The sequence below is a fragment of the Lathamus discolor genome, chromosome 1, assembly GCF_037157495.1.
Source record: "Lathamus discolor isolate bLatDis1 chromosome 1, bLatDis1.hap1, whole genome shotgun sequence".
Classification (NCBI taxonomy): domain Eukaryota; kingdom Metazoa; phylum Chordata; class Aves; order Psittaciformes; family Psittacidae; genus Lathamus; species Lathamus discolor.
Window position 1 is genome coordinate 101,562,546 of NC_088884.1, and position 14,691 is coordinate 101,577,236.

General features: G+C 39.0%; 1 protein-coding gene and 1 long non-coding RNA gene across 3 annotated transcripts in view; both read left to right on the forward strand.

The window, feature by feature from the left end:
• Positions 1-14,691, forward strand: part of ARHGAP10 (Rho GTPase activating protein 10) — a 154,392-nt gene that overhangs the window by 96,941 nt on the left and 42,760 nt on the right. For both annotated transcript variants that reach the window (XM_065688430.1, XM_065688436.1), the window contains one exon: positions 410-569. In XM_065688430.1, coding sequence (XP_065544502.1) covers positions 410-569 — 160 coding nt within the window. The remainder of the gene's footprint in view (positions 1-409; positions 570-14,691) is intronic.
• On the forward strand, positions 8,533-11,741 carry LOC136018834 (uncharacterized). Its single transcript, XR_010614605.1, has 3 exons — positions 8,533-10,371; positions 11,323-11,392; positions 11,488-11,741. It is a non-coding gene; the product is annotated as an uncharacterized LOC136018834 (long non-coding RNA).

Genomic DNA, 14,691 nt, shown 5'->3' on the forward strand with positions numbered 1-14,691 from the left:
TTAATGAAGCCATATAAGTATTTACTTTAGCAGTCCTGCCAGCAGTTGAGGGTTTGATTGAAGTGAGAAAGGGAACATTATACTTTCGCAAATTCTGGCAAAGTGAATAGTGGAGATCTGTTAGCAAATTTAAGTTGGTTTCACACTCGCCCTGGTCCAAGGCTAAGTGCATTTTATATATTTAATTTCAGCAAGAGACTGCTTTTGTTTTTAAATTGCCAGTGGAAGAATGGCTTTTCTGTTTTGCAGTATTTGGTAAACTTTATTTGAAGAAACTTTGCAGAAAACAAACTTCTGAAACATAGATTAAGGAAATGTAATGTTTTCATTTGTAGACTGCAGTTTCCAACAGTGATGGAAATTTTTCATAACCTATTTCCTGTTTTTTCCTTCAATTCTTTTCAAAAAGTGTTTCAAAGCATGCCAAGAGAAATCTAATGACAGTGGCAAATCTAGGAGTAGTATTTGGACCAACCTTAATGAGGCCACAGGAAGAAACTGTAGCAGCCATCATGGACCTGAAGTTTCAGAATATTGTCGTTGAAATCCTGATAGAAAATCATGAGAAGGTAAGCTTGGACAAATCTCTTGTTTCTGAGCATTGTCTAAAATGATCTGCTAGGCTTAATTGCTAATGTGGAGTTAAGTATGAAGTTATCAATACAGTAATTCTAAAGAATACCCTTTATACATTCTATGCTTTTGTTATTTATACTCTAAGTATCCGTGTACATGGGTAAACTGACATTTCAGAATCGTTATTTCTTGGCAATAGTGGTGCTTCTGTGTATATAGCATGCAAACAGATTTTTGTTATGATATTTGCATGTGTTTTTTTCTGAGCAAAAGTGATACAAGACTGGAAAAGAGAAAGCCCAGGCTCAGGTTTTAGGTCTTCTGTTGAGTACTTTGACCAGGGGTAGAATTAATTGTTTTATGTCTTTATTTTTCTCCAAGTTGACAGACTAAAAAGAAGTATTTACTCTGAATTTTATGGGTAAAAAGCATTATGAGAGAGCCAGGTATTAACATTTCCTTTGTTTTCAGCTGAATGTGAGTTATTTTAAGCCTTTGCAATTTAGGTAATACTGAAAATAGAGGTTGTTGTTGCTGCTGTGCCAGCTGCCAGTTACTAAGGTGCCTTACATAGACAAGGTACTGTCCAGAATGTCACTGTATGTAATCTGGGATTAAATAAAAAATAGTAATAACAAGAAAGAAGTCCTTTACTGGTTTCTTTGTTTAGCTACTCCTTTGGGAGTCCCTTGTATCTAAGCTGACTTCTGGAACTGGATGTTTGAGGTACCTTTCTTGTACTGGGAGAATGGGCAGCATCTTCCTCACTCTCATTGTCAAAAAAAGCATGTTGGTTAAATTCCAGGATGTGCTTTTTCCTGTCTTTTTTCTTAAGCACTCTGAGCGTTGAAATAGTTATTTCTTTTAAAGGTTAACAGTGTTGAAATTAGCAATATAAATCAAGCCTTATCTACTCTAAATAATATCTGTCTCAAGTTTTTCTGACAATGTAATTACTCTACCTCCCTGTATGATACAGTCTGAGTAAAGCTTCTATTGGCAGAGCTGTATCCACATGGTGGGGTGCTTAGTTGACTCAAGGTGTAATGCTGCCCTCACGCACACATTGGGCAGATAGGGTATTGTTCTGTTGGAAAAACACTTTGCTGCAGATGTGGATCAAGTTCCGAGCAATAAGTGTTCTAAGAGCTGTTAGCCATGCTATTCATTTTGGACCTTATAAATGAAGGTAAATCTTGCACTAAGCTCATGATTTTGAAGCTATTGCAGGACCACACAAATATAAGAAAGTGATGGGAGAGAGTGAGAGAGATAGCAGAACTGGGGCGTTTTAATAACATATGGATGTTGAGGTTGAGTAATGCTTACTTAAATCACTATATTACCACATATTAACATCATTTACTCTTACACCAGCTCAGTCACATGACTTTAAAAGCTGGACATGAATTTCACGTTTGAAATATTTGTGGTGGCCTTTCTTGATCCTCTGAAAATGTAGAGAAGCATCGTTTTCCATAATTCCTTGGTTTTATACCTTCTTTAGAACTAGAAGGCTATAATTTTTTTTAAGTGATTTGTGTCATTTCACTGTCATTTTTAACAGTGAACTTGCCATCAGTGGTCTTCTTGTAGCAACCTCTCCCACGCTAGAGCTGCTTTCCAAGATGCACAGAGGCCCCAAGTGTGACCTCTTGTATTTATAGCAAAGGCAATGGAGAGGTATGTGTTAAGGCATTACAAAATCTTATCATTGACTTATGTTGCTTTTACAAGTGATCCTTCTTCATTTAGGGTAGACCAAGGACCTACTTCAGTGGCAAGCAGGCTTATTATCAGTATAATATTCCATTTTATATTGTTTTGAATTTCTGTGCATTTTGGACTTTCTAATAGTCTTGCATTAGGTATTTTTATGGATAGCCTTGTTGAAGTTCTAGGAGAAGTCACCAGCTGTGGCTTGAAATACTTTCAAATATTTCATTTAGCCACTACTCTGCCAGAGCTAATTTTTAGCAGCTTCTGCTAATAGAGGCAGAGTTTGGAACTGTTGAAAAATGATGTAATCAAGATGGAGGTACACTGACACAAACTTGAAGCAAAACTTCCCACTTCATGCATATGTGATTTATGGCTCTGGCAGACTACAGAAAGGCACTTCTTTTCCTGTCTAGCAAATGAAATGACTGACAAATGTCCAAACTGTAGAAGCAATAGCCATCAATGTTTCTAGTTTAAATACAGTAACTAGCCTGGCAAAATGGTAAAAAATTGTTACAAAGCCTCAAATATTTTTAAACTGCATCAACATTTATTATGTATTGTGTGGATAGCTTTACTGAAGGAGATCCACAATTCATTTTTTAGGAGGAAATGTAATTAACTGGGTTACTAGCTTTGAAATCCTGGTGCAGTTAATTCTGTTGTCACCATTCTGCTGGGTCCTAATTAGAGAATATCTATGAAATATGTATGTGGAAACCTGGATATGGGGACTTGCCCTGAGATAAGAATATCATACTTAGTGCATAAGCTGTTTGTTTTGGGCTTTTATTTTTTAAGCTTTGTTGATATATGCATTTACTTCCTGCTAGCTAGAAACCAGTCAGTACCACTTTCAACTTGTTCACAGGCTGTATACTTACTTGCAAAACATGAACCAAGCTGAGGAAGGCATGTTTTGCAAAATGAGAGCAATGCTGAGACTTGAATGCTGGAACTAGACTGTGTAGCTTGATGTGTTGCTAAGAATCACATTAGAATTGTGCAGTGATTAAGACTAGAAGGGGGATAGAAGAGCATTAGAGAAACAATTGTTTAGCTTTTGGTTTTGTCAGTTACAGATAAGTTTCTTCCAGGCAGAGTATTTCTGTGTGCAGTAAGAAGATGAGCTATAGAAGCAGATCTCTACTTTGAAAGAAAAAAAAACCAAAAACTAGGCCAAAGCTGAGACAATATTTTACCAGGACCCTCAGACATACATCCTGTGGAAGGCAGGTCAGTCCAGAGGAAAATGGGACCTGTGAATTGTCTTGCTTGCTTCTGTCATATGGCTATAGAGAAAGGCCAGCCAGATATGCTGAGCAAAATAGGAGCATGTTGAGGTTTGATGTTAAATAGACTCTCTAGTTTTGCCTGGAATTGCCATGTTTTGTGCTGACTGGGCTGCGTGCACCAGCACTCGTTTCCCTTTGCTTTGCAGGTCTTTAAGGTCTTGGCTGTCTTGTCCCCTTCTCCCTTGCTATATCTGTCTTTTCTCGCTTGATTTTAGTGTCCTATATTCTTCCCTAAAAAAGCATCAAGAAACTCATATCCGTGTGTCCTCATTGTTTTGATTTTGCTTTGAAACTGCATCTTTCTTTGGTGTTCCTTTCTTTGAGGCAACAAACTCAGAGGCTGGCTACAGCTGTGCTTGTACAATGCCTCGAACAATATTTACTTGGCCATTAGGTAATCCTCTGATGAAAAGTGGTAGTCAACTTGCACCCAAAAAAAAAGTTTTGCTTTCTCTTATCCTCCTCCCCCAAATTAGTTTCAGGGATATAAATGAATTTTTCATCCCAAGAGTTTCACAAACTGGATATCTTGGGCATCTCATCTTTTCTGGTTTTTCTTTCTGGCTTGTGGTGTGGAAGAAGGGCAGTCCACTCCACAGCAGCATGAAAAGCATGCACTTGTTCATCTTGCTATTTGTTATAATGTTTTGGCATCTCACTGGAATGAATGTCACTATTCAAAGGACTCATTTATTTGCCATTTAGAGATGCCTCAGTGGTAATGTGAGCCATTTTGGTTTCTCAATTCCCTGAACATTATTTTAAGAGGGGGAAAAAAAACCCCACCAGGATAAAAAAAGAAGTCTAAGAAATGAAAGAAGATGAGGGAGGAGGTTGGAATAAAAATCTCAGTGGGACTGGAATATTTAAACTAGCATATGGGGGAGGAAAGACTAGTGAGTACAAATAGCAAGATTGCAAAAACAGAAAGAAGATTAAAATTACAGTGAAAGAAAATTAGACGAAAAAGGAGGGGCTAGACAGAAGTCCCTTATGGAGTCTGGGAAGCCAGAGAGTCTGCTGAAAGGGATAGGCATGGTAAAAGAAACCTTTCTAGAATTCAGACAACCTATGCGCAAAATTATCTCAAAGACATTCATTCTGAAAATCTCAGTAGTTCCTATATGTGGCAGATACTGTTTTCACTTGTGTTTGGTATTAACCTTTTAAAAAAAGGGCAGCAATTTTGCATACTTTAGACAAAATATGTCTTTGTTTTAAGTTTGTTTTGTGCAAAACAGTTTTATGGAGAAAAGTTTTTTTTATCAAATCTGTTTTAATTTTTCTTACTTTAGGTACTTACATGATTTTTCTTTTTTTTTAATGTAACTAAAAGGAAGAGAAGAATTTAATGCTACTGCACTCTTCGGCCAACATCATATAGTAATACATGGAAAATCTTTATTCTTAAAAAGTATTGTACTGCATAGTACATGCAATATTTGTGAGACAAAAGAAATGGAATCAGGTGAAATCAGTTGTTTGTCAAAATAGGAAGTAGCACGACCAGGTGTGGTACATGTCTCCACTTAGAAATCACTGCATGTTTAAATGAGTTTTGTTGCAGGTAAATGCTTTAGGGTACAGTGGCACTGCCATCATCTATATTAAGTCTCTTTTTGATAACACAGCAGATCTACTGAAGCCTTGGTAAAGGGACATATAAAAAATACTAAAGAGTGCTTGTTTCAGCTTTCATGCTGCTTTGCCTTTGGCTGCAGCAGAGGACCAAGAAACAATGCATTGTAATTGTGGTGGTTTGCTGTGGTGTAGCAATTTAAAACCTCTCCAAGCTGAATGTTTCTCAAGTTAACAAGTGTTTGACATGGAGGGGATAAAAATTGCATTAAGGTATCTCCGTTAGGGCAGAGCTTGTGAAGAAACACACAGGCTTCAGTTCAGGAAGGTATTCAGCATGTGCTTAACTTCAAGCATGTAACTAATTAGTAGTGTCATTGAAACTATTCCTGATCTTAATTCTAATTACATGCCTTAATGAGAGGCTGAGTCTAACACAGAAAGGGCAGCAGGCACAACAAAGACATTCATCATGGTTTTGGTAGAAGTCATAGCAATTCTTGCGTTTCACTGTAGTGTGTGCAAACTCTTTAAACCATTTCTCTGCCCTGTGGATAGCAGAAAGCCCGTCCATGTGAGACGCACACACACAGTGCAGTAAATTGACTGCAAATATTTTGTTTGTTTGTTTAAAAGACTACAGTTTTTGAAATTTTAATGTAATTTATGCATAAAAAGCCTGTATATCAAATCTCCACTCACGTTTGTGACTGCAGTTGATGGCATTAAAAGGAACTGAGTCTGGATCAATACCTGGATTGGTATGCTGTGAGACTCCTCCAAAAGAAACAAAATATGTACTGTGAGTAACCATATTAGATTAAAAAAAGAAAATCAAAAGTCATGTTCTTGGGGATAGAAGCAGTCAACTGAGATGCTGTGATTACAGTTACATGGCACGTACAAATAATATGACACAGCCTTCTGCCTTCTTGACTTGCCTACATTACTTCCAGTTAATTTTGGGCAACTTCCCACAACTTTATATGAAATTTCCAAGTGATAGAGATCTCATCTTCCACTGGCTGTAGGCAGTGTTCCTAAGTACAGAAATGATCATAAGGAAGTGGAATTCACTTGACTAATATTTGCTTCAGTTTTGATGGTCAGGGTGCTGTGCTTGCAGGTGTGGAGGAGGTGGCAGGGGAGAAGTGCTTATGCAGAGTGCTGAAATGGACATTGTTAAATAAAATTTTGTTAGTCAAAGGAAATAGTCTGTGAAATGCTGCAGGGGGCATGGACAGGAGAAAGGCTGCTGCACCACTGAAGGGTTTAAAAAGTAAATTCTTATGCAGAAGAATATAAGAATTATGTTTTATTGTAACATTCAGTGGTAAGTGAAGTATTGTATTTACAAGTTTTCTTTATACTGGCCAAACTGACATGAATGACATCCTGACAGATCATTGCTGATGCATAATAGTGCAATATATGCTTCTGTTTTAGTACATACTCTTCAGAATTCTAGTCAGCTTTGCCTCACCAGGAGGGTTGGTGCATTTAAAACCATTTAGCAGATTTTTGAATAAACAAAATGTGTCGGTCAGCTGATAATGCTTTATTTCCAAATTTTTTTGTGCATGCCATTTACACTTCATTGCAGAGAGTGCCTCTAAAGACCCTGCAGTCATAATGGAAGATAAAAAATGTATTTAAACAAAGAGCAGAAAATATTATGCAAGGCAATAATGATATAAATCCTTGTAATGGCAACAGGGAAATCTGTGGAGAAGAAAACACTGATGAGGCTTTGTGGATGTCTACAGTTGTAACAGTGTCATTTGGAAAGATCTTAGCATTTCATTCTGATGCTCTGTACAATGACAGTGTGATGGGGGTGAAATGTAGGGGTATATTCTCAGTAGAATCATAGAATAGTTAAGGTCCTTTCCAACCCTAAGATCATCTAGTACCAACCCCCCTGACATGGGCAGGGACACCTCACACTAAACCATCGCACCCAAGGCTTTGTCCAACTTGGCCTTGAACACCACCAGGGATGGAGCATTTACAACTTCCATGGGCAACCCATTCCAGTGCCTCACCACCCTAACAGTAAAGAACTTTCTCCTTATATCCAATCTAAACTTCTCCTGCTTAAGTTATAACCGATTACCCCTTGTTCCTACCACTACAGTCCCTAATGAAGAGTCCCTCCCCAGCATCCCTACAGCCCCCTTCAGATACTGGAAGTCTGCTATGAGGTCTCCACGCAGCCTTCTCTTCTCCAGGCTGAACAGCCCCAACTTCCTCAGCCTGTCTTCATATGGGAGGTGCTCCAGTCCCTTGATCATCCTCGTGGCCCTCCTCTGGACTTGTTCCAGCAGTTCCATGTCCTTTTTATGTTGAGGACACCAGAACTGCACACAATACTCCAGGTGAGGTCTCACAAGAGCAGAGTAGAGGGGCAGGATCACCTTCTTCAACCTGCTGGTCATGCTCCTTTTGATGCAGCCCAGGATACAGTTGGCTTTCTGGGCTGCGAGCGCACACTGAAGCCAGCTCATGTTCAGTTTCTCATTGACCAGCACCCCTAAGTCCTTCTCTGCAGGGCTGCTCTGAATCTCTTCTCTGTCCAACCTGTAGCTGTGCCTGGGATTGCTCCGATGCAGGTGTAGGACCTTGTACTTGTCATGGTTAAACTTCATAAGGTTGGCATCAGTCCACCTCACAAGCGTGTCAAGGTCCCTCTGGATGGCATTCCTTCCCTCTAGCGTATCAACCGAACCACACATCTTGGTGTCATTGGCAAACTTGCGGAGGATGCACTCAATCCCACTGTCCCTGCCACTGACATAGATGTTGAACAAGACAGGTCCTAACACCGGTCCCTGAGGGACACCACTCGTTACTAGTCTCCGACTGGACACTGAGCCATTGACCAGAACTCTTTGCATGTGGCCATCCAGCCAGTTCTTTATCCGAGTGGTCCACCTATCAAATTGATGTCTCTCCAATTTAGAGAGAAGGATGTTGTGTGGGACAGTGTCGAACGCTTTGCACAAGTCCAGGTAGATGACATCAACTGCTCTACCCTTGTCCGTCAGTTCCGTAGCCCCATCATAGAAGGCCACCAAATTGGTCAGGCAGGATTTCCCCTTAGTGAAGCCATGCTGGCTGTCACCAAGCACCTTGTTGTTTTTCATGTGCCTTAGCATGCCTTCCAGGAGAATGTGCTCCAAGATTTTGCCAGGCACAGAGGTGAGACTGACTGGTCTGTAATTCCCCGGGTCATCCATTTTCCCCTTCTTGAAAATTGGAGTTATATTACCCTTTCTCCGGTCATCAGGAACTTCATCTGACTGCCATGATTTTTCAAATGTGATGGACAGTGGCTTAGCACCTTCAGGACCTGCGGATGGATTTCTTCAGGTCCCCCAAAAAATATCGCTACATCTGGGTGGGATTCTGACTTAGAGCTGTCCAGTCATAAGCCTGGATATGGTAGCGTCGTGCCAGTGGCTCCTCAGCTAAGCGCACACACTAGGGGTCTGAACCTGCAGTTCCTCTCATACTGAGCAGGATTACTACTGCAGCAACACATCAGTAGAGTAAAACTGACCTGTCTTGTGACAGTTTAATAGATAACTGTATTTCTGTTAATAATTTCTGTAGAAAACTAGGTGTAACATACTTATTTGTATTTGTGTGTATAAATGCTTATATATATATATTTTTTGAAAATGAATGGTAGATCATACTTACCTGTAGTGTGTTTGGCCATGGTTGTTGCTTTTGCTGGCTCCTGACTTAGGTTTGTAAGTGCCGCCTTTTATCTTCTCAGGACTTCGCATGCTCTTTTCAAGAAAAAAGTACATGCAAACATACTCCTAGTTACTAAATGCAAAATAATGCAGAAGGAGAATGTCATATTTTAGAAAGCTAGCTAATTAGATAGAGTATTTCTCTTAATTTGAAGGCTATTTTTTAAAGTATTTCCAGTGACTAAACAAGGTACACAAAGCTATTATATGTAGCCGTAATAGGGAAAGACAGCCTTTCTAAAATACTGTCCTTGGTGTGAGTTGCAGTAGGTGAGCACAGAAGAGAAGGTGAATCTGCTGTTTCTGCTGGTGCAGTGGACAAATGTGTAGGTATTGCAAGCCTGGTATATGGTTAACTCTCTCGTTTCCTTCAATGGATAGAATGGATTCATTGATAGCAGTGAACAGGCTGCTATTAGGAGCGTTCTTCTCATGAATTGTTAAAAGGTGGAGCGAGATGTGATCCAGTAGAAGCTGCAGTCTTTGTATCAGGAGTGCTACTTTTAGAAAAGCTGAGTCAACAAACTCATAATTCACAAGCGATCAAAAGACACACAGTTTTGACCTTGGTATGATTTCTTTTCTTTCATCCTTTCACAGCTGTCTTCCAGACTGTAGTGTCATGTTTTACAGACTATGTTTAGTTTCTTCTTTAAATCTCAAACATGAACTACGTGGTTTGAGGTAGTGAGGACAAATGAGTGACTTTTAGGGTCTACAGATACATCAGGTTTGTCTGAAAATTCTTAGTAATTGGCAGTTTTTCCAGAGCTCTAGTTCCTTTTGTATTAAGAAGAGCAAGTAGAAGATATTCCAGTGTAAGTATGAAGTTGAGATCCACAGTATCCAGAAATCCCTGAAAGCAGTGTTTCATTTGGCTATGGGTAGTCAGGCTGCTAGGCATATGGTCTCAGCAAATGGTATCTTTGCAATGAAAAAAAGGCTGCCTTGGATGGATGGATTGGTTTACTTATTTAATTTTTTGCTTATTTATAGAGCTTTGTGGTTTGGCTCACAGCCAAGGATGTTTCCTGTTTCTGGTTTTGACTTACACCCGTTTATTTTTCAGGCTGCATCCTCTGTTGCACTCTAACTAAATAGTGTGTGCCCGGCACCATCAAGAGCATTATTGATGCTATCTGGTTGGTGGCCCTCTAGAGACTTAGCTTCAGGTGTCTTTCAGCTCTTGATCTGATCCCCTCTATCACCAGTATAATGACTGGGAATGTTGTATAAAGGTATTTTATGGTTTGTAGCGGAATTCAAGCTGCAAAATCCAAAGCCTCAGAAAATCTGCATCCTGTGCAATCTCATGGAAACCAATGCACAGCAAATCAGATTTTACAGTGTATAAATGCTGAAGTGCAAAAGTTGAGATAACTACATGGAGGCAAGCACACCTCTATTGGAGTGGACACAGTGGTAATCTTGGGGAGGTAAGTTGCTTAAGGGTTCTAATTAACTTGTTAATTGCCAAAATCTTCAATAGTTTTTACTGAAGATTTTGTAAACCTTTTTCAAAAATACTTAATATGATTTTTAGACATAATGAGCGTTATTACATTTTGGTCACTGAGTACAGATTCTGTTTAGATGTCAAGAATTTCTAGTGCATGTTAAAAAAAAAAAAGAGAGAAAATTCTTCCCTGTGTGTGTGGTGAGGCACTGGCACAGGTTGCCCAGAGAAGCTGTGGCTGCCCCATCCCTGTCAGTGTTCAAGGCCAGGTAGGATGGGGCTTTGAAGCAACCTGGGCTAGTGGAAGGTGTCCCTGCCCATGGCAGGGGGGTTGGAACTGGATGAGCTTTAAGGTCCCTTTCAACCCAAACCGTTCTGTGATTCTACATGTTTTGTATTTATTGAATCATGTTTGAGAAACAGAAGAGGAAATCATGTTGACTAAAACCAGAAATAAACCAGGGTTATGTAACTTTTTCCAGAGTAAAGTAAAATGCAAAAAAATAAGAAACTACAGTAACATAGGATCATTTCCTAAAGATTTCAGTACACTAGAAATTTCCTAAAAAATTGTTAGAATTGGTGCAGAAATCAGTTTTGAACTGAAATTTCTGTCCTAGCTCTGCAGAAATTATCTTTTGTAATTTCTATTATGATTAAATGTTTAATAGCTCTAGTTAGCTTCTGCAATCCCTTCAAAAAAGGAAAAAAAAAAAGTAATCTAGAACTCTTCATCTTATTGAGTGTGGATTTTACTGTTAAAAAATGAATTGCAGCTAGTTTACTATTAGTAGCTAGTGGTTACAATTAGTGGCTGAGCTACCACAATGTGTTTCAAGATGTTTATTTTCGCCTTGCATTTCCTGAAATGCTTATATCTAGAGTAAAATTATAACTTGACAGAAAAGACATTGGTGCTTTATGTTTTCAGGAAATGGCAAAAAGAATGGCACAACCAGTGCCATTCGTTATCTTAAGAGGAAAAACAGCTTATAATGCAGGTAAGAGCGCACTGTGGGCAGCAAACATAGTTGGCCTCTTTTGTTTTGAGCATTTTTGCCTCTAATGGAAATACATGTTCTTCTGTTTTGTACAGGTTGCTGGATCTAACATGAACTGGGTTTGCATTATATTGAAAGGAAGCTAAGTTGTGAAAAGACCATGGTGATGATAAGTTTCTCATGCACTATCCCATTAGCTACTAATTTATAAAATATTCTTTGGTCAGCATGTTATAGCCAGTTGTCGTGAAAATGCAAGGAGTACCATAGCCATAAAATATATAAGGATAGAGCAGTATATGTGGCCTGGATGGATGATGTTTTATACTGTTCAATAAACATCAGTTGAAGTGACCGTGTGTGTTTCTTTTATTTACCAACTGCAAATCAAGTATGTATTGAAAGGAAATTACCCAAATAAAAACTTGTACTGATGTTCTTGTCTGGAGAAATACTGTCCTCTTAAAAAATATTGTAGTAGTGGAGGCTATAACACTACCTGAATTTCAAGGAATTTGGAATAACCTTGCATGATCTAGCCTCTTTTACATTAGACAGCTATTTTTGGTACTCTGATTCTTGCTCATGTGCTCAAAAGAAATAGATGCATGTTCTGTGTGGTAGGTGTTATGAGAGTGAATGGAGGTTTTGTCTTGCAGCATAATCATGGCACAGCTTTAAGCTGTTAATGACTTTTTATAAGTTTATCCTAATTAGCTCTATTAGTAAGCCTTTTTTTGTTTTTTTTTTTTTTTTCCTTCTCTTTTTCATCCCAACCTGTCCTTGCTGTTTGCCTCCCACTGATTTTTAGTGGAAATTTTAATTACCCCGGTGATACAAAGCAGACAGAGATGCCCTGATGTCTGGGTCTTTTCCTAAAGTGATTCCTGGCAAACATACTGAAATTCATTAATTAGTTCAGCTTGAGCCCAGAAAGTACAGATCAGTATTCTCTTGTAGCAGCACAATCTAATCTACATTTCCATGTATAACTATACATCTAGTCATAAACTTGTGGAATAGGCCAAGTTAAATCTTCCCAGCCATGGGTTTTTTGAATTTCTAAAATCAGCTCTAGTAAGAGCTCAGGATCTAGAGTCCAACACTGTTGTTGCAGATTAAAGGGAATCTGGCAAAATTCCTTGGGCTGCTGCCATGTGGATCTGCTGGTAGAATACAGTATGATATGTTGAATTTGGCTCATTACTCTTACGAAATGCTTCCCTAGACTTTGTGGGACACAGGTTTCGGAACTGGAATGGTTTTATGGAGGGATGGTGCTCACTGCTCTAGACAGAGCTGTTATTAGCAGTGTACATCCAAGATGGCTTGTGGTTTGTTTAACCTTGTAAGGAATTCATTTTGTGCTGTTGCATAGAGAGAAATAGGTCAAGCATACCCGGGCTTTAGATGGCTTGTGACAAGAGTCTCATCTTTTCTGTTGTAACTTTTACAGTGCAGGCTTGAAGACTGATCGCCCTCTTAAGTCAGTGTGCACTTTTAAATTTGGTTTTCATGGAACATCAGACCTAAACAATTATTTAAAATACAGGACTGACTTGGATGGGACTGAGTAACAGTTGGATTTGTTGCTTGATAAAATGGAGTGCTATATGTGTAAATAGTTTCACTTAGATTCTGAATGTGTGCCCCCATAGGTTAATAGCATGATGCCAGTGCTTTGGAGAACTATCTTGTAGAGAACTGGTATTTTATAATCTAATACAGTTTAGCTGAAGTCTCAAAAACTGTGTAACAGTGGATGTGACTGTGAAGTCATTTGATTTTTCAGGTTGGTTTAGTACCTTTTTATTGCTTTTTGAATGAGATAATTCAATGACCAAACTTCATTCTCATCTTTATATTGGCATTAGTCTAAGCTGTGGTAACTTCTGCAATCCAGATGTGTGATAGTGGTAGATCTGACTTCTACTTAAAGGGAGGCTTTTTTTCGGAGTAGCAAAGAGATCTTCTGTTAAATAGCATGTTCCACTCCTCCTCTTCCATGGGAGGATTTCCATCTGATTGTGAATGTGTGGTTGCTTAGCCATGCATCTGATAGCAACAGCTTGCAGTGCAAAAAAATACTCTGCAACTTAGGTGTGGTCCCATTCTGTTGTGCAGGTCAGTCAAACACAACGTTAGTACCAATTCAGGTGCTCACATAGTGTGTGTTATGATTTTGAATTCATCTTCTGTGCATACACAGTGTGCTTCTTGCAGCAGCATCTTTTATTAGCTGTGAAACATTTGTACTTGAATGGCATTTAAATAATAAGGCTAGAAGCAAATTTGAATGAAACCAAACCCAAAACATTTTTCTCCCCACAACTGAAATAAACATGCCTCCATCCCCGTGTTCTAAGGTAAATGTTACAGTGCTTCTGTCAGTGTAGCAGACAAATATCCATTAAGGCATGATGAAAAGTACTTTTCTGTTTAAGTGAAAGTGAAGCAGAAAAGAGAAGCTGCATGCTGTATGTGCACTTCTTAGGGCAGAGGTTGACCTTCTGCTTGCTTTTCAGATGCTCGCCTTTGCAAAACTGTGGTATGAGCTGTAGCTTTGGTTTGCACTAGAAAGAAAACTGAAATCAGGTCCAGTTATGGATGGGCTCTACTGGCTTTTATTTTCCTACTGAAAAGAAAAAAAATACCAAAGTAGGGATGAACATAAACATGAACTGCTTGAAAGAGCAAAAATTAATCCAAATCTACTTTTTCATGCAACACATGAAGGCAGGATGTTTCCTGTTTCTTATGTAAAAAAAAAAAAAAAAAAAAGTAAACCCTAATGATCATTCTGGTGGTTGTGTGTATGTTTTTGGGAGGATTCTGGTTTCTCTTTCTTTGTTTTTGTGTGTCTCAGAATCCTGCAGGGCAACCTGTAATACTTGGTGATTTCATTGCTGAGTGTGACAATTAGTCTCAGTTTGCTCTGCGTGGGTAAATTTTCTCTGTAGATAGTCAAGAGTTGGTGTTCTCTAGTACATATCTAAATGTGCCTTTCAGGAATCCTTTTCTTCTCTGTGGAGACAGATGTTGAATGTGAGTGCAAGGAAATAAGTCCTGCAGCTTGTAGCATTGCATTGTAGGAGTGAGGTGGAGTTTGTGTGGACCCTCGCCTTGGTCCCAGTGGAGAACACATGGCCTTTTGCTACTCCGGAGCTCTTGCGATGTGACCCGTGCTTCCTAGAAAGCAATATACTACTTACTGTCCTTATCCCAGAAAGGAAACTTCTCTACCAATCTGTTATAACAAGAAGTCAGGAGCAGAGTCAGGTAAAATAGGGGATGGGCCT